The sequence below is a fragment of the Phyllobates terribilis genome, unplaced genomic scaffold (assembly GCF_046119375.1).
Source record: "Phyllobates terribilis strain yellow unplaced genomic scaffold, ASM4611937v1 Scaffold_11__3_contigs__length_659146591, whole genome shotgun sequence".
Classification (NCBI taxonomy): domain Eukaryota; kingdom Metazoa; phylum Chordata; class Amphibia; order Anura; family Dendrobatidae; genus Phyllobates; species Phyllobates terribilis.
This window is the reverse complement of record NW_027362771.1, coordinates 648,528,430-648,551,185: the sequence shown is the minus strand read 5'-3', so window position 1 is coordinate 648,551,185 and position 22,756 is coordinate 648,528,430. Positions and strand designations below refer to the sequence as shown.

Below are 22,756 nucleotides of genomic sequence, written 5' to 3'. Positions count from 1 at the left end.
CCCCTATGTATAATGTCACTGGTGATCACTGTATTACCTGTACGTTGACACTATATACAGAGCTCCTGTGTATAATGTCACTGATGATCCCTGTATTACCTGTACGCTGACACTATATACAGAGCTCCTGTGTTTAATATCAATGGTGATCCCTGTATTAACTGTACACTGACACTATATACAGAGCTCCTGTTTATAATGTCACTGGTGATCACCGTATTACCTGTACACTATACACTATATACAGAGCTCCTGTGTATAATATCAATGGTGATCATTGCATTACCTGTACACTGACACTATATACAGAGCTCCTGTGTATAATATCACTGGTGATCCCTGTATTACCTGTACACTGACACTATATACAGAGCTCCTGTGTATAATGTCACTGGTGATCACTATTACCTGTACACTATACACTATATACAGAGCTCCTGTGTATAATGTCACTGGTGATCCCTGTATTACCTGTACACTATATACAGAGCACCTGTGTTTAATGTCACTGGTGATTCCTGTATTACCTGTACACTATATACAGAGCTCCGGTGTATAATATCAATGGTGATCATTGCATTACCTGTACACTGACACTATATACAGAGCTCCTGTGTATAATGTCACTGGTGATCACTGTATTACCTGTACACTATATACAGAGCTCCTGTGTATAATGTCACTGGTGATCCCTGTAATACCTGTACACTATACACTATATACAGAGCTCCTGTGTATAATGTCACTGGTGATCACTGTTTTACCAGTACACTGTACACTATATACAGAGCTCCTGTGTATAATGTCACTGGTGATCCCTGTATTATCTGTACACTATACACTATATACAGAGCTCCTGTGTATAATACCAATGGTGATCATTGCATTACCTGTACACTGACACTATACAGAGCTCCTGTGTATAATGTCACTGGTGATCACTGTATTACCTGTACATTATACACTATATACAGAGCTCCTGTGTATAATATCAATGGTGATCATTGCATTACCTGTACACTATACACTATATACAGAGCTCCTGTGTATAATGTCACTGGTGATCCCTGTATTACTTGTACACTATATACTATTGTAAGGCAGCGCTAGTTATCACAATGGGGAATAGTCGCTTCGCTGCGTCAATCAAAGCACATATGAAAAGTCCTTTCCGGTATTTCTTAAGTCAGCAGTTTATTGCACTTCATAAATTGCTTATTTCCGGGTCCAACTCCGTGGCCCACCGACACACATATAAAATCCACGAGCCCAAGTGGCAGACCGGCCCACTTGGCTCTAGTTACAGCCTCCCGCAAGGTAATAATAAAACAATGTCCATGTAAATGTCCATAACACAAATAGTATTACCTACGTCGGGCTTTAGCTGCTTTGGTCCATTTGTTTTCCAGATGGGGTCTCTAGCCTCTGGCCCTCCAAGGCTTACTGACATCCACACAGGATCCAGGCTTCACCCTCCAAGACTTCACTCGGCCTCACTAGGCTTCAGACAAACAGTGTCCCACCCACCCAGGAAACAGGCCTCATGCCTCTCACACAGGAACACTGCACACCAGTCTCAAATCACCAGGGTTTTTATATCCTGTAGAAACAGCCACAGGACCTGTGCTTATCTCACAGTCACGTGTCCATACCTTCTGTGAGCAAAAGGACCTGTGTGATGTCACAGTCATGTGACCAGTCAGCTGAGGGGGGAGGAAATAGCATAAACAGACATACTAGATCATTATAGCAATGCCGCTGCACCACACTATATATAGAGCTCCTGTGTATAATGTCACTGGTTATCACTGTATTACCTGTACACTGACACTATATACAGAGCTCCTGTGTATAATGTCACTGGTTATCACTGTATTACCTGTACACTGACACTATATACAGAGCTCCTGTGTATAATGTCACTGGTGATCACTGTATTACCTGTACACTGACACTATATACAGAGCGCCTGTGTATAATGTCACTGGTGATCACTGTATTACCTGTACACTGACACTATATACAGAGCTCCTGTGTATAATGTCACTGGTGATCACTGTATTACCTGTACACTTTATACATAGCTCCTGTGTATAATATCAAAGGTGATCCCTGTATTACCTGTACACTGACACTATATACAGAGCTCCTGTGTATAATGTCACTAGTGATCACTGTATTACCTGTACACTATATACAGAGCTCCTGTGTATAATGTCACTGGTGGTCACTGTATTACCTGTACATTATACACTAATACACTATATACAGCGCTTCTGTGTATAATGTCACCGGTGATCACTGTATAACCTGTACACTGACCGAACATAGAGAGTTTTTTTACATTTTTATTATTTTAGTATTATTTGTCACTATGTGGTGGCATTATGTGCTTTGGTCATGACATGACGATATTTGCCCCTTGTATGTGGTAGTATTCAGTCACTATGTGGTGGTAATATGTGGTCTCATGGTGTGTCAGTATTTATACCTTGTATGTGGTAGCATTTGATCACTATGTGGTGGTATTATGTGCTTTGGATATGGTGTGGCGGTATTTGTGCCTTGTATGTGGCATTATTTGGGCACTATGTGGTGGTAATATGTGATCTGGTCACGGTGTGGTGGTATTTCTGCCTTCTATCTGGTAATATTGGTCTTGGTAGTGTGGATTGTGGTTGGTCATTTGTTTTATCTGATATCAATAAGGGGAAACCTCTTTATTTCCAATAGATATTAAATACTTGGATGTTTAACCCCTCCCTGTCCTGTGACTATTACACAGCAGCAGAGATGCAGTTACAGAGGTTCACCAGAGAAAGCAAGTTGGCATTTGGTGAGATTTTCACCTCTGTATTGATAAGACAAAACCAGGAGTGGGTGAGAAATGCATAAAACATGACCTCGGATTGCTCCACTCCTACAAATACTGAGGTAGAAATCTCACCAAATACTCAAAGTGCCACAATCTTCTGACAGTGCGGATTCCACCAATAAATAAGTGACCCCCTTCCCAACCTGCGCATCGCTGAGAACTTCACCAATAAAAACCCTTTAATGTAAACTACAGTAATTGTAGATCGCAGTTCTGGTGAGGCACAGTGATGGGCAGGAGCCGCCAATATAATGGGGATAATGGCTAACAGGTATCTGCAAATAGCTGAGGGGTGGGTGGGCCCGGGTGGGTGGCCCCCTGGAGTCAATTTCCCTGGTGGGCCCCAGATACTCCAGTCCAGCGCTGATTACGACCATGGAAGACCCCTGGTCTTTACACATGGGTTATTACATACATGTATCATATATAGAGGAGGATATGGATATATTATATATAGGTGATATGATACATGTATGTAATAACCCCTCATGTAACTTATATAGAGGAGGATATGAATATATTATATATAGGTGGTAAGTTACTTGAGGGGTTATTACATACATGTATCATACATAGAGGAGGATATGGATATATTATATACAGATGATGCTAAATGGGTTATTACATACATGTATTATATATATATATATATAGAGGAGGATATGGATATATTGTATACAGGTGATAAGTTACATGAGGGGTTATTACATACATGTATCATATATAGAGGAGGATATGGATATATTATATACAGGTGATAAGTTACATGAGGGGTTATTACATACATGTATCATATATAGAGGAGGATATGGATATATTATATACAGATGATGCTACATGGGTTATTACATACATGTATCATACATAGAGGAGGATATGGATATATTACATACAGATGATGTTACATGGGTTATTACATACATGTATCATATATAGAGGAGGATATGGATATATTATATTTAGGTGATATGATACATGTATGTAATAACCCCTCATGTAACTTATATAGAGGAGGATATGGATATATTATATATAGGTGATAAGTTACATGAGGGGTTATTACATACATGTATCATACATAGAGGGGGATATGGATATATTATATACAGATGATGCTACATGGGTTATTACATACATGTATCATACATAGAGGAGGATATGGATATATTATATACAGATGATGTTACATGGGTTATTACATACATGTATCATATATAGAGGAGGATACGGATATATTATATACAGGTGATGTTACTTGGGTTATTACATACATGTATCATATATAGAGGAGGATATGGATATATTATATACAGATGATGCTACATGGGTTATTACATACATGTATCATACATAGACGATATGGATATATTACATACAGATGATGCTACATGGGTTATTACATACATGTATCATACATAGAGGAGGATATGGATATATTACATACAGATGATGTTACATGGGTTATTACATACATGTATCATATATAGAGGAGGATACGGATATATTATATACAGGTGATGTTACTTGGGTTATTACATACATGTATCATATATAGAGGAGGATATGGATATATTATATACAGATGATGCTACATGGGTTATTACATACATGTATCATACATAGACGATATGGATATATTACATACAGATGATGCTACATGGGTTATTACATACATGTATCATACATAGAGGAGGATATGGATATATTGTATACAGGTGATGTTACTTGGGTTATTACATACATGTATCATATATAGAGGAGGATATGGATATATTATATACAGGTTATTAGTTATACAGGTTATCACATGCATATTATTGGCGCAGTATTGCACGGCACTTGCACTTACCGCGGTGTGGAATATCTTCCGCACTGATTCCATCTTATGACCTGCAGAGAGCAAGAGAAAAGTCTGATATCTGAATGTCCCAGATGTAGATCCGCCCAGCTGAGGTCCACTCCCATCCATAATCACAAATGTACGGTGCCAACATGTGTGACCTCAGAAACATCGACTGTTGGGTGGCAACTACACCAGCCTAAGAAATGGGAAAGGAGCGAGAGGGCATCTGAAAAGTGAAAAATAGTCTAAGCCAGGGCTCTGAAACCAGTTGCAGGTGATGGTGGGGCCAGTGGTGGAAGCTGATGGCATGGTGGTGCCAGTGGTGGAAGCTGATGGCATGGGGGTGCCAGTGGTGGAAGCTGATAGCATGGTGGTGCCAGTGGCTGAGCTGAAGGCATGGTGGTGCCAGTGGTGGAAGCTGATAGCTTGGTGGTGCCAGTGATGATGCTGATTGCATGTTGGTGGAAGCTGATAGCATGGTGGTGCCAGTGGTGAAAGTTGATAGCATGGTGGTGCCAGTGGTGTAGCTGATGGCATGGGGGGGGCACTGGTGGAAGCTGATAAGCATGGTGGTGCCAGTGGCTGAGCTGAAGGCATGATGGTGCCAGTGGCTGAGCTGAAGGCATGGTGGTGCCAGTGGTGGAGCTGATGGCATGGTGGTGCCAGTGGTGGAAGTTGAAGGCATGGTGGTGCCAATAGTGGAAGCTGAAGGCATGGTGGTGCCAGTGGTGGAAGCTGATAGCATCGAGGTGCCAGTGGTGGAAACTGATAGCATGGTGGTGCTAGTGGTGGACACTGACAGCATGGTGGTGCCGGTGGTGGAGCTAAAGGCATGGTGATGCCAGTGGTGGAAGCTGATAGCATGGTGGTGCCAGTAGCTGAGCTGATGGCATGGTGGTGCCAGTGGTGGAAGCTGATATCATGGTGGTGCCAGTGGTGGAGCTGATGGCATGGTGGTGCCAGTGGTGGAAGCTGAAGGCATGGTGGTGCCGGTGGTGGAAGCTGATAACATGGTGGTGCCGGTGGTTGAGCTGACAGCATGGTGGTGCCAGTGGTGGAAGCTGAAGGCATGGTGATGCCAGTGGTGGAAGCTGATAGCATGGTGGTGCCAGTAGCTGAGCTGATGGCATGGTGGTGCCAGTGGTGGAGCTGATAGCATGGTGGTGCCAGTGGTGGAAGCTTAAGGCATGGTGGTGCCAGTGGTGGAAGCTAATAGCATGGTGGTGCCAGTGGCTGAGCTGAAGGTATGGTGGCATGCCAGTGGCTGAGCTGATGGCATGGTGGTGCCAGTGGTGGAAGCTGATAGCATGGTGGTGCCAGTGGTGGAAGCTAAAGGCTTGGTGGTGCCAGTAGTGGAAGCTGAAGTAATGGTGGTGCCAGTGGTGGAGCTGATAGCATGGTGGTGGCAGTTATGGAGTTGATAGTATGGTGGTGCCAGTGGCTATGCTGATGGCATGGTGGTGCCAGTGGTGAGAGCTGAAGGCATGGTGGTGCCTGTGGTGGAGCTTCTACCATGGTGGTGTTAGTGGTAGAAGGTAATAACAGCAACCACCACTGGCACCACCATGATCAATTTTACTACCACTGGAACATCCCCGAAACCAGCTTTATCAGTTGACACCACACCACCATGTTATCACCCTGGTGCCAGACACCATCATTGCACTGCCAGTGGTAGGAGAATTGATCATGGTGGTGCCAGTCATAATAAAAAAGATGATAATGTTGGAGAGCTGGATGTGGTGAGGATGGACAATCTAAGGAGGTGCTATAGGAAGCCACGGCGGAAGGAGCCACCAGGTTTTGAATTTGCCGTGATATCATAATAATATCATATTTATACAGGGGCATGTGGTCATGTAGAGCACAGTGCGGGCGCCCGCTGCGCCCTGGTGTCTGCTCCACAGGAAACAAGGTTTGACATGTCAGAATTTAGCACAAGTGAATCTCTATTAACCCAAGAGATAAGTGGCCAAATGATATATTGGCAGCTGATTATCTGCATCTGTTTATGACACCAAACATCCATTGGAGTTATTATGGCTAGTGAGGAGGGGCACAAGTACTGTAAGTCAATAACCCGCATCTTTTGCTATATAATGCACACACACACACATACATATATGGTGACTGCATGTCATCTCCTTCAGTATCTGGCGTCCGCCCGTCTCCTCCATCATCAGTATCTGGTGACAGCCTGTCTCCTCCATCACTTCTTCTCGTCACTTGTACACCGGTTATGGAGGATCTTGTGCCAAACATCTCGGAGAACTTCCCCCAGATCTGTTTATGAGGCTTGTGTGGATCCTTCTGGCTCTTCATGTCATTCCAGACAGAAGGGATGATGGGAGATCAGGGCTCAGTGGGGTCGGATCATCACCCCCAGAACTCCTTGCTCTTTAATGATATTGGCTGGATGTTGGGGGTCATTGTCCAGCTGTAGAATAAATCTGGAGTCGATCAGACGCCTCCTGATGGTATTGCATGATGGCTAGGTGTCTCCTGGATTTCTCAGCATTGAGGACACCGTTAATCCTGACCAAATACACATCTTCATCTGGTGAAATGCAGCCCCAGACCTGCCAGACCCTCCACCGGGCGCCACTGCTCTGCAGACCCTCATTATTCTGATGCTCTCCGGCCCTTCAGGAACAATCGACTTGTATTCCTCGTGAATATTGTACTCCTCAGTCCGCAGACCTGCTGCCATTATCTGCTCCCTGGTCCTATGTTTTTGTGCATAGCGGAGTCACTTGCTCTTGTTTCCATATAGAAGGTTTGGGGTTTTGGCCACATTTCTTCCATGTAGGCGACTTCTGGCCGGATGTCTCCGCACAGTAGATGGCGTTGCTCGTCTCACTGATCGCTGCCAGTCCTGAGCTGATGCCACTGCTGGACATCTTCAGGATGTGTCTCACCTGCTGCACTAAGTTTCCTTAGCTGACTGCTGCATTTACGGTCCTCCATGTTTCCCATTTCTTGGCGCGTCTTCACAAGATCTTGAACAGCGCATCATGAAAGCTCCAAGGCTGCTGAGAAATATTTGTTTGGGAGAAACCTTGTGTCTTGTTGCTGTGCTCAATGTTGCCATGACCTGTGACATGAAACTGTCTTCCATAACCTCACCTTTGTGGCAGAGTTTGACTGCTCCTCACACAGTTTTAAGCTTCCTACACAATTGTTTCTGTTTCAGTTAATGACTGTGTGTCCACCTACATATAAGAATGATCATTATCTCCTGTATGTTAGAATTCATTGCCCATACACCCGACTATAGTCCTACAAAGGCCCTGACGTTTTGGAAGTGAACCTGGAAGAACTGATGAAGGGGAAGGACAGTCACATCAAATATGGATTTCACTTTGTTCATTCTCTTTGCATTTTGTTAAACAAAAGAAGGAAAACACGCACACACAGGTATATATACAGTGGTGGCCAAAAGTATTGGCACCCCTGCAATTCTGTCAGATAATACTCAGTTTCTTCCTGAAAATGATTGCAATCACAAATTCTTTGGTCTTATTCTCTTCATTTAATTTGCTTCCAAGGAAAAAACACAAAAGAGAATGAAGCAAAAATCAAATCATTGATCATTTCACACAAAACTCCAAAAAAGTGCCGGACAAAAGTATTGGCACCCTCAGCCTAATACTTGGTTGCACAACCTTTAGCCAAAATAACTGGGAACAACCGCTTCCGGTAACCATCAATGAGTTTCTTACAATGCTCTGCTGGAATTGTAGACCATTCTTCTTTGGCAAACTGCTCCAGGTCCCTGATATTTGAAGGGTGCCTTCTCCAAACTGCCATTTTGAGATCTCTCCACAGGTGTTCTATGGGATTCAGGTCTGGACTCATTGCTGGCCACCTTAGAAGTCTCCAGTGCTTTCTCTCAAACCATTTTATAGTGCTTTTGGAAGTGTGTTTTGGGTCATTGTCCTGCTGGAAGACCCATGACCTCTGAGGGAGACCCAGCTTTCTCACACTGGGCCCTACATTATGCTGCAAAATTTGTTGGTAGTCTTCAGACTTCATAATGCCATGCACACGGTCAAGCAGTCCAGTGCCAGAGGCTGCAAAGCAACCCCAAAACATCAGGGAACCTCCGCCATGTTTGACTGTAGGGACCGTGTTATTTTCTTTGAATGCCTCTTTTTTTTTTTCCTGTACACTCTATGTTGATGCTTTTTCCCATCTACTTTTGTCTCATCTGACCAGAGAACATTCTTCCAAAACGTTTTAGGCTTTCTCAGGTAAGTTTTGGCAAACTCCAGCCTGGCTTTTTTATGTCTCGGGGTAAGAAGTGGGGTCTTCCTGGGTATCCTACCATACAGTCCCTTTTCATTCAGACGCCAACGGATAGTAAGGGTTGACACTGTTGTACCCTCGGACTGCAGGGCAGCTTGAACTTGTTTGGATGTTAGTCGAGGTTCTTTATCCACCATCCACACAATCTTGCGTTGAAATCTCTCGTCAATTTTTCTTTTCCGTCCACATCTAGGGAGGTTAGCCACAGTGCCATGGGCTTTACACTTCTTGATGACACTGCGCACGGAAGACACAGGAACATTCAGGTCTTTGGAGATGGACTTGTAGCCTTGAGATTGCTCATGCTTCCTCACAATTTGGTTTCTCAAGTCCTCAGACAGTTCTTTGGTCTTCTTTCTTTTCTCCATGCTCAATGTGGTCACACAAGGACACAGGATAGAGGTTGAGTCAACTTTAATCCATGTTAACTGGCTGCAAGTGTGATTTAGTTATTGCCAACAGCTGTTAGGTGCCACAGGTAAGTTACAGGTGCTGTTAATTACACCAATTAGAGAAGCATCACATGATTTTTCAAACAGTGCCAATACTTTTGTCCACCCCCTTTTTTAGGTTTGGTGTGGAATTATATCCAATTTGGCTTTAGGACAATTCTTTTTGTGTTTTTTCATTGAAGACAAATTAAATGAAGAGAATAAGACCAAAGAATTTGTGATTGCAATCATTTTCAGGAAGAAACTGAGTATTATCTGACAGAATTGCAGGGGTGCCAATACTTTTGGCCACCACTGTATATGTACACAGGTCCACACACGTGCATATATATATACTGTATATACTTGTGTGTGAGTTACAGTATGCTACAGTGTAGATCAAAATGTGTTCCATCTTGTGAGTTATATTACATAGTGTGGAAGCGCAGAGTCAGCAAATACCGGGAGATGCACGGGTGTGGGGGGAGGGTCAACGGTTCTCAGTAATATACTGGATATAATAAGAATTCTGGAGTACGATGTGTGGTGACGATGGATAATTCATTGAAGCAACTCTTCGCCAGTGATCAGACAGAGAGGTGTCGTGACACGCCTACGATAAGACTATCTATCCCTTAACATGTGTTTAATGCGGAACCGTAGTGGGGTCACACCCTCACCCCTGAACCAAAGGACAGAAGCAAATAATGTGCAGCAACTTTACATTAAAAAGTTAATGAAATAAAGAGCAAGAAAGAGGCAGGAAATGTAAAAAGCCAGATCACAAAGTCATTAGTCCACATCTTATAGCCACTAGTCAAGGTCATATAGTCACCAGTGCATATCGTATAGTTAAAAGTCCAAATCTCCCAGTCACAAGTCCACATCCAGTGTAGACCTCTCACCAGTATAAACTTCTCACGAGTGTAAACCTCCTACCAATATATACACACACACATATACACAAAGATACAAACAGACCGTGCTCATACGTAGGAACCATGATGATTGGGTACACCTTGACGAGGTGGGAAAACTCCTACCAGTATAAACCTCTCACTGGTATAAAGCTCTTACCAGTGTATATATCCTACCAGTATACATACACACATATATACATATACAGTGATATGTAAAAGTTTGTGCACCCCTCGTCAAAATGATTATTATTGTGAACAATTAAGCAAGTTGTTGAAGATGAAATGATCTAAAAGGCCTAAAGTTAAAGATGACACATTGCCTCTGCATTTTAGGCAAAGATATATATATAAATTTTCATCTTTTACATTTTTGAAATTCCAAAAACGAAAATGGGCCGATGCAAAAGTTTGGGCACCCTGCATGGTTAGTACCTAGTAGCGCCCCCTTCTGAAAGTATCACATTTTGTAAACGCTTTCTGTAGCCAGACAAGAGTCTTTCACTTCTTGATTTTCATCCGTTCTTCCTTGGAGAATTCCTCCAGTTCTGTGAGATTCCTGGGGCGTCTTGCATTCTCTGCTATTTTGAGGTCTCGCCACAGATTTTCAATGATGTTCAGATCCGGGGACTGTGAGGGCCATTGTAAAACCTTCAGCTTGCACTTTTTGAGGTCGTCCATTGTGGATTGTGACGTGTTGTTAGGATCATTATCCATTTGTAGAATCCTCTTCTCACCTTCAGCTTTTTTACACATGGTTTTATGTTTGTATCAAGAATTTGTTGAAATTTCATTGAATCCATTCTTTCCTCTACCTGTGAGATGTTCCCCATGCCATTGGCTGCAACACAACCCCAAAGCATGATGGATGCACCCCCATGCTTAATGGTTGGCGAGATGTTCTTTTCCTGAAATTCTGTGCCCTTTTTCTCTACACAAACCTTGGATCATTGTGGCCACAGAGGTCTATTTAACCTCATTAGTCCACAGGACTTGTTTCTGAAATGCATCAAGCTTGTTTAGATGTTCTTTTGCACTTCTGACACTGAATTTATGGTGAGGACGCAGTAAAGGTTTTCTTCTGATGACTCTTCCATGAAGGCCATAACTGTGCAGGTGTCTCTGAACAGTAGAACAATGTACCACAACTCCAGAGTCTGCTAAATCTTTCTGAAGGTCTTTTGCAGTCAAGCGGAGGTGCTGATTTGCCTCTCTAGCAATCCTACGAGCAGCTCTCACTGAAATGTTGCTTGGTCTTCCAGACCTTATCTTGATCTCCACTGTTCCTGGTAACTACCGTTTCTTAATTACATTTTGAACTGTGGAAAGCACAACTTGAAAACACTTTGCTTTCTTCTTATAGCTTCTCCTGCTTTGTGACCTCCACCATTTTCAGAGTGCTCGGCAGGTGCTTAGGAGAACCCATGGCTGCTGGTTTTGGCACAAGGTTAGAGGAGGCTGGTTTTATATAAAGCTGGGAAATTTGCATCACCGGCCTTTCCTAACGATGATAGTGAACAAGCCATAACCCTGACAGGCTAATTAAGGTATGAAACCTTGGTCAAAGTTATCTGAGCATACAAATCTCCAAGGGTGCACAGACTTTTGTCTCGGCCCATTTTCCTTTATGTAATTTTTAAAATGTACAAAATTGACAATCTATATTTTTTTTTTTTTGCCTAAAATACAAAGGCAATGTGTCATCTGTAATTTTAGGCCTTTTAGATCATTTCATCTTCAACAGCTTGCTTAACTGTTCACAATAAGGCCACGGCCCCACTATCAGTATTTGGTCAGTATTCGGTCAGTATTTTTTCTCAGGAGTGGGTGATAAATGCAGAATTGGTGATTTGTTTCTATTATACCTTTTCTCTGATTGTTCCTCACCTGGTTTTGGCTCCAACTCCTGAGAAAAAATACTGACCGAATACTGATAGTGGGGCCGTGGCCCAACAGTAATTTTGACCAGGGGCGCCCAAACTTTTATATGCCACTGTACATACAGACCATGTTCATGCTTATATACATAGACACACATATATTTCTACATACATATACACACACACCATGCTCATACATAATTATACACATACAGTACCTACACACATAGATACCATAGACGCGGCCCGTGAGTTGAGGGGCCTGGTCAGCACGGGGCGCCCTCACCTCACTATTTTCACAAAGCAGTATCCTCATACCTAGGACGCGATTACCGTTGACTAGAATGGTGGATCAGATGGCTGAAGGCTCCTCACCCTCCATTCAGCCTGTGAGTCTGAGACTCCGTGCTCTGGAGGCGCAGAGACGTCACTACATCGCGCCTGTAGTGCGGAGCCTCAGCACTCACACTGCACAGACTGCAGCACGTCGGGGGAACGAGGCGAGGGGAGTAGTGGTTTTATTTTTTTTAAAAAATGTCCATAATTGTGGGGGCGTCATGCTGAGGGGCTGTGGGGACCCTTATTATGAGTGAGGGGCTGGTGGTGGCCCTAATAATAACTGGGCCATTATACTGATCATACTTTGCAGGAGGCACTGTGGAGTCATCAGACAGACATGTACCCCATGCTACTATACAAAAATATATATACACACCATGCTGATTCATAAATATATACATATACACACATATAAATACATATACACACAGAAACATTAACATCATGCTCATACAGATTACAGTGGGGAAAATAAGTATTTGATATATACAGTCATGGAAAAAAATTTTGAGAATGACACCACAATGATATTTTCCCATGATCTGCTGGCCTCTGGTTTTTATTAGTGTTTGTCTGATGTTTCTATCACATACAGAAATATAATTGCAATCATATTATGAGTACCAATAGGTTATATTGACAGTTAGAATGAGTTAATGCAGCAAGTCAATATTTGCAGTGTTGCCCCTTCTTCTTCAAGACCTCTGTAATTCTCCCTGGCATGCTCTCAATCAACTTTTGGACCAAATCCTGACTGATAGCAGTCCATTCTTGCATTTTGCCAGAATTTGTTGGTTTTCGTTTGTCCACCCGTCTCTTGATTATTGACCACAAGTTCTCAATGGGATTAAGATCTGGGGAGTTTCCAGGCCATGGACCCAAAATCTCTATGTTTTGTTCCATGAGCCATTTAGTTATCACCTTTGCTTTATGGCAAGGTGCTCCATCATGCTGGAAAAGGCATTGTTGGGCGCCAAACTGCTCTTGGACGGTTGGGAGAAGTTGCTCTTGGAGGACATTCTGGTACCATTCTTTATTCATGGCTGTGTTTTTAGGCAAGACTGTGAGTGAGCCGATTCCCTTGGCTGAGAAGCAACCCCACACATGAATGGTTTCAGGATGCTTTACAGTTGGCATGAGACAAGACTGGTGGTAGCGCTCACCTCTTCTTCTCCGAATAAGCTGTTTTCCAGATGTCCCAAACAATCGAAAAGGGGATTCATCAGAGAAAATGACTTTGCCCCAGTCCTCAGCAGTCCACTCCCTGTACCTTTTGCAGAATATCAGTCGGTCCCTGATGTTTTTTCTGGAGAGAAGTGGCTTCTTTGCTGCCCTCCTTGAAACCAGCCCTTGCTCAAAGAGTCTCCGCCTCACAGTGCATGCAGAAGCCCTCACACCAGCCTGCTGCCATTCCGGAGCAAGCTCGGCACTGCTGGTAGTCCCATCCCGCAGCTGAAACAGTTTTAAGATACGGTCCTGGCGCTTGCTGGTCTTTCTTGGGCGCCCTGGAGCCTTTTTGACAACAATGGAAGCTCTCTCCTTGAAGTTCTTGATGATGCGATAGATTGTTGACTGAGGTGCAATCTTTGTAGCTGCGATACTCTTCCCTGTTAGGCCATTTTTGTGCAGTGCAATGATGGCTGCACGTGTTTCTTTAGAGACAACCATGGTTAACTGAAGAGAAACAATGATACCAAGAACCAGCCTCCTTTTAAAGTGTCCAGTGATGTCATTCTTACTTAATCATGACTGATTGATCGCCAGCCCTGTCCTCATCAACACCCACACCTGTGTTAATGGATCAATCACTAAAACAATGTTAGCTGCTCCTTTTAAGGCAGGACTGCAATGATGTTGAAATGTGTTTTGGGGGTTAAAGTTCATTTTCTAGGCAAATATTGACTTTGCAAGTACAGTAATTGCTGTTAAGCTGATCACTCTTTGACATTCAGGAGTAAATGCAAATTGCCATTACAAAAAATGAAGCAGTAAACTTTGGAAAAATTACTATTTGTCTCATTCTCAATACTTTTGGCCATGACTGTATATATATCAAATATACTGTGGTAGATCGGGTCACTCGGCTACACATAGAGGTAGACACAGGAACACTGTCTCTTCCTCAGGGTTTATTAAGAGTGCTGCATAAAACTAGGGTAACGTTAGCAAAACAAACACAGCCTTCCCGGCCTAACAGGAAAAACAAAACATAACATATGGTACAGTCCTTGTTGCTATGGGTAACCGCCCACTTCAGGAACAAACAACCCAAGGTTTATCTTTCCTTCACATGACACTACAGCTCCAGAGCTTGTGCCTCCAGAACCACCCCACACCAAAATGTTCTAAAAGGCTAGGAATGTATCCTCTGACCTCCTCCCTCTCTACAGGTGTTTAATCATCCTAGCACTAAAGATGGCTGATTAACCCCTCTCAGCACTTTGAATGCTGGATGATTTTCCTAGGGTTATAGCACTGAAGCTAACAACCTCAGTGCTACATATCTCCCCTCCAGTACTTTGCCAGTGTCTTTGTCACAATATACTGTACAGTACAGACCAAAAGTTTGGACACACCTTCTCATTTAAAGATTTTTCTGTATTTTCATGACTATGAAAATTGTACATTCACACTGAAGGCATCAAAACTATGAATTAACACATGTTGCATTATATACTTAACAAAAAAGTGTGAAACACCTGAAAATATGTCTTATATTCTAGGGTCTTCACAGTAGCCACCTTTTGCTTTGATGACTGCTTTGCACACTCTTGGCATTCTCTTGATGAGCTTCAAGAGGTAGTCACCGGAAATGGTCTTCCAACAATCTTGAAGGAGTTCCCAGAGATGCTTAGCACTTGTTGGCCCTTTTGCCTTCACTCTGCGGTCCAGCTCACCCCAAACCATCTCGATTGGGTTCAGGTCTGGTGACTGTGGAGGCCAGGTCATCTGGCGTAGCCCCCCATCACTCTTCCTCTTGGTCAAATAGCCCTTACGCAGCCTGGAGGTGTTTGGGGTCATTGTCCTGTTGAAAAATAAATGATGGTCCAAGTAAACACAAACCGGATGGAATAGCATGCCGCTGCAAGATGCTGTGGTAGCCATGCTGGTTCAGTATGCCTTCAATTTTGAATAAATCCCCAACAGTGTCACCAGCAAAGCCCCCCACACCATCCCACCTCCTCCTCCATGCTTCACGGTGGGAACCAGGCATGTAGAGTCCATCCGTTCACCTTTTCTGCGTCGCACAAAGACACGGTGGTTGGAACCAAAGATCTCAAATTTGGACTCATCAGACCAAAGCACAGATTTCCACTGGTCTAATGCCCATTCCTTGTGTTCTTTAGCCCAAACAAGTCTCTTCTGCTTGTTGCCTGTCCTTACCAGTGGTTTCCTAGCAGCTATTTTACCATGAAGGCCTGCTGCACAAAGTCTCCTCTTAACAGTTGTTGTAGAGATGTGTCTGCTGCTAGAACTCTGTGTGGCATTGACCTGGTCTCTAATCTGAGCTGCTGTTAACCTGCGATTTCTGAGGCTGGTGACTCGGATAAACTTATCCTCAGAAGCAGAGGTGACTCTTGGTCTTCCTTTCTTGGGGCGGTCCTCATGTGAGTCGGTTTCTCTGTAGCGCTTGATGGTTTTTGCAACTGCACTTGGGGACACTTTCAAAGCTTTCCCAATTTTTCGCACTGATTGACCTTCATTTCTTAAAGTAATGATGGCCACTCGTTTTTCTTTACTTAGCTGCTTTTTTCTTGCCATAATACAAATTCTAACAGTCTATTCAGTAGGACTATCAGCTGTGTATCCACCAGACTTCTGCACAACACAACTGATGGTCCCAACCCCATTTATAAGGCAAGAAATCCCACTTATTAAACCTGACAGGGCACACCTGTGAAGTGAAGACCATTTCCGGTGACTACCTCTTGAAGCTCATCAAGAGAATGCCAAGAGTGTGCAAAGCAGTCATCAAAGCAAAAGGGGGCTACTGTGAAGAACCTACAATATAAGACATATTTTCAGTTGTTTCACACTTTTTTGTTAAGTATATAATTCCACATGTGGTAATTCATAGTTTTGATGCCTTCAGTGTGAATGTACAATTTTCATAGTCATGAAAATACAGAAAAATCTTTAAATGAAAAGGTGTGTCCAAACTTTTGGTCTGTACTGTATATACATACACACATGTATACACAGTTATATATATATATAGATACACACATGTATACACAGTTATATATATATACATACACACAGGTATACACAGTTATATATATATATAGATACACACATGTATACACAGTTATATATATATACATACAGGTATACACAGTTATATATATATATATACATACACACATGTATACACAGTTATATATATATATATAGATACACACATGTATACACAGTTATATATATATACATACAGGTATACACAGTTATATATATATATACATACACACATGTATACACAGTTATATATATATATATAGATACACACATGTATACACAGTTATATATATATATACATACACACAGGTATACACAGTTATATATATATATATAGATACACACATGTATACACAGTTATATATATATATACATACACACAGGTATACACAGTTATATATATATATATACATACACACAGGTATACACAGTTATATATATATATATACATACACACATGTATACACAGTTATATATATATATATAGATACACACATGTATACACAGTTATATATATATACATACAGGTATACACAGTTATATATATATATACATACACACATGTATACACAGTTATATATATATATATATAGATACACACATGTATACACAGTTATATATATATATACATACACACAGGTATACACAGTTATATATATATACATACACACAGGTATACACAGTTATATATATATACACACAGGTATACACAGTTATATATATATACACACAGGTATACACAGTTATATATATATACATACACAGAGGTATACACAGTTATATATATATATATATATACATACACAGAGGTATACACAGTTATATATATATACATACACACAGGTATACACAGTTATATATATATATACATACACACATGTATACACAGTTATATATATATACACACAGGTATACACAGTTATATATATATACACACAGGTATACACAGTTATATATATATACATACACAGAGGTATACACAGTTATATATATATATACATACACAGAGGTATACACAGTTATATATATATATAGATACACACATGTATACACGCTGTTATATATATATACATACAGGTATACACAGTTATATATATACATACACACAGGTATACACAGTTATATATATATACATACACACATGTATACACAGTTATATATATATACATACACACATGTATACACAGTTATATATATATATAGATACACTCATGTATACACGCTGTTATATATATATACATACAGGTATACACAGTTATATATATATACATACACACATGTATACACAGTTATATATATATACATACACACATATATACACAGTTATATATATATATAGATACACACAGGTATACACAGTTATATATATATATATATACAGTCATGGCCAAAAGTATTGAGAATGAGACAAATAGTAATTTTTCCAAAGTTTACTGCTTCATTTTTTGTAATGGCAATTTGCATATACTCCTGAATGTCAAAGAGTGATCAGTTTAACAGCAATTACTGTACTTGCAAAGTCAATATTTGCCCAGAAAATGAACTTTAACCCCCAAAACACATTTCAACATCATTGCAGTCCTGCCTTAAAAGGAGCAGCTAACATCGTTTTAGTGATTGATCCATTAACACAGGTGTGGGTGTTGATGAGGACAGGGCTGGCGATCAATCAGTCATGATTAAGTAAGAATGACATCACTGGACACTTTAAAAGGAGGCTGGTTCTTGGTATCATTGTTTCTCTTCAGTTAACCATGGTTATCTCTAAATAAACACGTGCAGCCATCATTGCACTGCACAAAAATGGCCTAACAGGGAAGAGTATCGCAGCTACAAAGATTGCACCTCAGTCAACAATCTATCGCATCATCAAGAACTTCAAGGAGAGAGCTTCCATTGTTGTCAAAAAGGCTCCAGGGCGCCCAAGAAAGACCAGCAAGTGCCAGGACCGTATCTTAAAACTGTTTCAGCTGCGGGATCGGACTACCAGCAGTGCCGAGCTTGCTCAGGAATGGCAGCAGGCTGGTGTGAGTGCTTCTGCACGCACTGTGAGGCGGAGACTCTTTGAGCAAGGGCTGGTTTCAAGGAGGGCAGCAAAGAAGCCACTTCTCTCCAGAAAAAACATCAGGGACCGACTGATATTCTGCAAAAGGTACAGAGAGTGGACTGTTGAGGACTGGGGCAAAGTCATTTTCTCTGATGAATCCCCTTTTCGATTGTTTGGGACATCTGGAAAACAGCTTATTCGGAGAAGAAGAGGTGAGCGCTACCACCAGTCTTGTCTCATGCCAACTGTAAAGCATCCTGAAACCATTCATGTGTGGGGTTGCTTCTCAGCCAAGGGAATCGGCTCACTCACAGTCTTTCCTAAAAACACAGCCATAAATAAAGAATGGTACCAGAATGTCCTCCAAGAGCAACTTCTCCCAACCGTCCAAGAGCAGTTTGGCGCCCAACAATGCCTTTTCCAGCATGATGGAGCACCTTGCCATAAAGCAAAGGTGATAACTAAATGGCTCATGGAACAAAACATAGAGATTTTGGGTCCATGGCCTGGAAACTCCCCAGATCTTAATCCCATTGAGAACTTGTGGTCAATAATCAAGAGACGGGTGGACAAACGAAAACCAACAAATTCTGGCAAAATGCAAGAATGGACTGCTATCAGTCAGGATTTGGTCCAAAAGTTGATTGAAAGCATGCCAGGGAGAATTACAGAGGTCTTGAAGAAGAAGGGGCAACACTGCAAATATTGACTTGCTGCATTAACTCATTCTAACTGTCAATATAACCTATTGGTCCTCATAATATGATTGCAATTATATTTCTGTATGTGATATAAACATCAGACAAACACTAATAAAAACCAGAGGCCAGCAGATCATGGGAAAATATAATTTTGGTGTCATTCTCAAAACTTTTGGCCATGACTGTACATACACACAGGTATACACAGTTATATATATATATATAGATACACTCATGTATACACGCTGTTATATATATATACATACAGGTATACACAGTTATATATATATACATACACACATGTATACACAGTTATATATATATATAGATACACACAGGTATACACAGTTATATATATATATATAGATACACACATATATACACAGTTATATATATATATATAGATACACACATGTATACACAGTTATATATATATATAGATACACACATGTATACACGCTGTTATATATATATACATACAGGTATACACAGTTATATATATATATATACATACACACATGTATACACAGTTATATATATATATATAGATACACACATGTATACACAGTTATATATATATATAGATACACACATGTATACACGCTGTTATATATATATACATACAGGTATACACAGTTTTATATATATATATACATACACACATGTATACACAGTTATATATATATATATAGATACACACAGGTATACACAGTTATATATATATATACATACACACAGGTATACACAGTTATATATATATATAGATACACACATGTATGCACACAGTTATATATATACACATACACACATGTATACACGCTGTTATATATATATGCATACAGGTATACACAGTTATATATATATATACATACACACATGTATACACAGTTATATATATATATATAGATACACACATGTATACACGCTGTTATATATATATACATACAGGTATACACAGTTTTATATATATATATACATACACACATGTATACACAGTTATATATATATATACATACACACATGTATACACAGTTATATATATATATAGATACACACATGTATACACAGTTATATATATATATACATACACACAGGTATACACAGTTATATATATATATAGATACACACATGTATGCACACAGTTATATATATACACATACACACATGTATACACGCTGTTATATATATATATGCATACAGGTATACACAGTTATATATATATATATACATACACACATGTATACACAGTTATATATATATATACATACACACATGTATACACAGTTATATATATATATAGATACACACATGTATACACAGTTATATATATATATACATACACACATGTATACACAGTTATATATATATATAGATACACACATGTATGCACACAGTTATATATATACACATACACACATGTATGCACACAGTTATATATATACACATACACACATGTATACACACAGTTATATATATACACATACACACATGTATGCACACAGTTATATATATATATACATACACACGTATACACAGTTATAAATGTATATACATACACACAGCTACATACGCACCATGCTCATACATAGACAGAGCTGCAGTTAGACCTCCCATCCCTCAGGGGCAGGATGTTGGTTTGTTGTGGTGCTCCCTGTCCCCCAGCATTGGGGTCATTTCCCCGCATCCATGCCCCGTCCACCTATATGCAGAGCCGTGCGGGTACAATGTCGGTTTTGCTCCTCACCTTCCTCGCTCTTCTGCGATGTCTAAATAAAGCAAAGTCCAGTGTGGACGGAGCCGCAGCCTCCCGGACCTCAGTGTGTTGTGCAAGCGGAGTTACCGCAATCATCTGGGCTGACGCCCGCTGTCCCCTCATCCTGGTAAACAAGTGACCCGTGCGCAGTGTGCCGCCCCGGCAACCCATCTCCTGTCTGCAGCCTGCTGGCGCCATGGGTCAGACGCCCCGCTCCCCTCTGTGTGGGTGATGGAGGGGGATATCGTATAATTACATGTGGATAGGACATGATGCTTTTGATGTGACGGGCAAAGGTGGAACCGCCTGGCATCAGGGCACGTGTTCAGCATCTTCTACAACGTGCCAGGACAGGCGATGCGGTGTCCGATAGGTCAGACCCGCATCCAATAGGTCAGGCCCATGTCCGATAGGTCAGGCTCATATCCGATAGGTTAGACCCCTGTTCGATAGGTCAGGCCTGTGTCCGATAGGTCAGGCCCTCGTTTGATAGGTCAGGCCTGTGTCTGATAGGTCAGGTCTGTGTCCGATAGGTCAGGCCCGCATCCGATAGGTCAGGCCCTTGTCTGATAGGTCAGGCCCGCATTTGATAGGTCAGGCCCATGTCCGATAGATCAGGCCCGCGTCCGATAGGTCAGGTCTGTGTCCGATAGGTAAGGCCCGTGTCCGATAGGTCAGGTCCGTGTCCGATAGGTCAGGCCCGTGTCCGATAGGTCAGGCCCACGTCTGATAGGTCAGGCCCGCGTTTGATAGGTCAGGCCCATGTCCGATAGATCAGGCCCGCATCCAATAGGTCAGGTCTGTGTCCGATAGGTAAGGCCCGTGTCTGATAGGTCAGGCCCATGAGCTCTCTGGACATAATAATCCTGCATCAGGCCATTCCTCTGTTATTCCTCCTAAAAATGGAAGCATTTACCATCCCTCTTGTTAAAGGGGCACGTCCAAACCTTCTGTCAGCTCTGATTGGACAGTGTCAGATGTGTAGGCATACGCCCCCAGCTGACAACATCTCACCCAGGATACACAGGATGCCGGTTGTCAGGCCTGAGGATGATGTTAAACACGCCGTGGACGCTTTGATTTCTGTTTGTTTTATTACATTTCCAGGATGAGTCTTATACACGGGGGATGTAGTGACTGTGGGGGGAAGAGTTTCCCTTTATGTCATTGCCTATTTGTATCTGTTCCTGGGAAATATGGGTGACAACCCGTGTGGGAGCCGGAATGGCGGCCGGACAGGTTGTTGCTCAGCTCTCCTGGGAGCAGATGTGATGGAAGATTCCAGGGGTCCCGGCATTGCGGGGGATCATGTCTCTCGGTGACTGCGGTTCTGTCCGGGGGTCAGGGACACTTCCGCTCCACACACTGCTTCCCGCCCTCCTCATATTCCTGCTTGGAGATCCACATCTGCTGGAACGTTCCCTAG

General features: G+C 41.7%; 2 protein-coding genes across 7 annotated transcripts in view; both read right to left on the bottom strand.

Moving 5' to 3' along the window:
* TFR2 (transferrin receptor 2) overlaps positions 1-21,501 on the bottom strand; it is a 200,522-nt gene extending 179,021 nt beyond the window's left edge. The window contains exons 1-2 of one of the 4 annotated variants that reach the window (XM_073654588.1): positions 21,322-21,501; positions 4,725-4,765 (exon numbers count right to left, since the gene is read on the bottom strand). Coding sequence is in view for 3 of the 4 variants with exons in the window: in XM_073654585.1 (XP_073510686.1) it covers positions 4,725-4,765; positions 21,152-21,191 (81 nt within the window). In the remaining variant the exon portion in view is untranslated. The other 3 variants (XM_073654586.1, XM_073654585.1, XM_073654587.1) reach the window with 3 other exon arrangements.
* A 904-nt stretch (positions 21,502-22,405) lies between these two features.
* The window catches only part of ACTL6B (actin like 6B), a 272,081-nt gene continuing 271,730 nt past the window's right edge, over positions 22,406-22,756 (bottom strand). For all 3 annotated transcript variants that reach the window (XM_073654589.1, XM_073654590.1, XM_073654591.1), the window contains exon 14: positions 22,406-22,752. In XM_073654589.1, the coding sequence (XP_073510690.1) occupies positions 22,672-22,752 (81 nt within the window). In that variant the 3' untranslated portion in view covers positions 22,406-22,671. The remainder of the gene's footprint in view (positions 22,753-22,756) is intronic.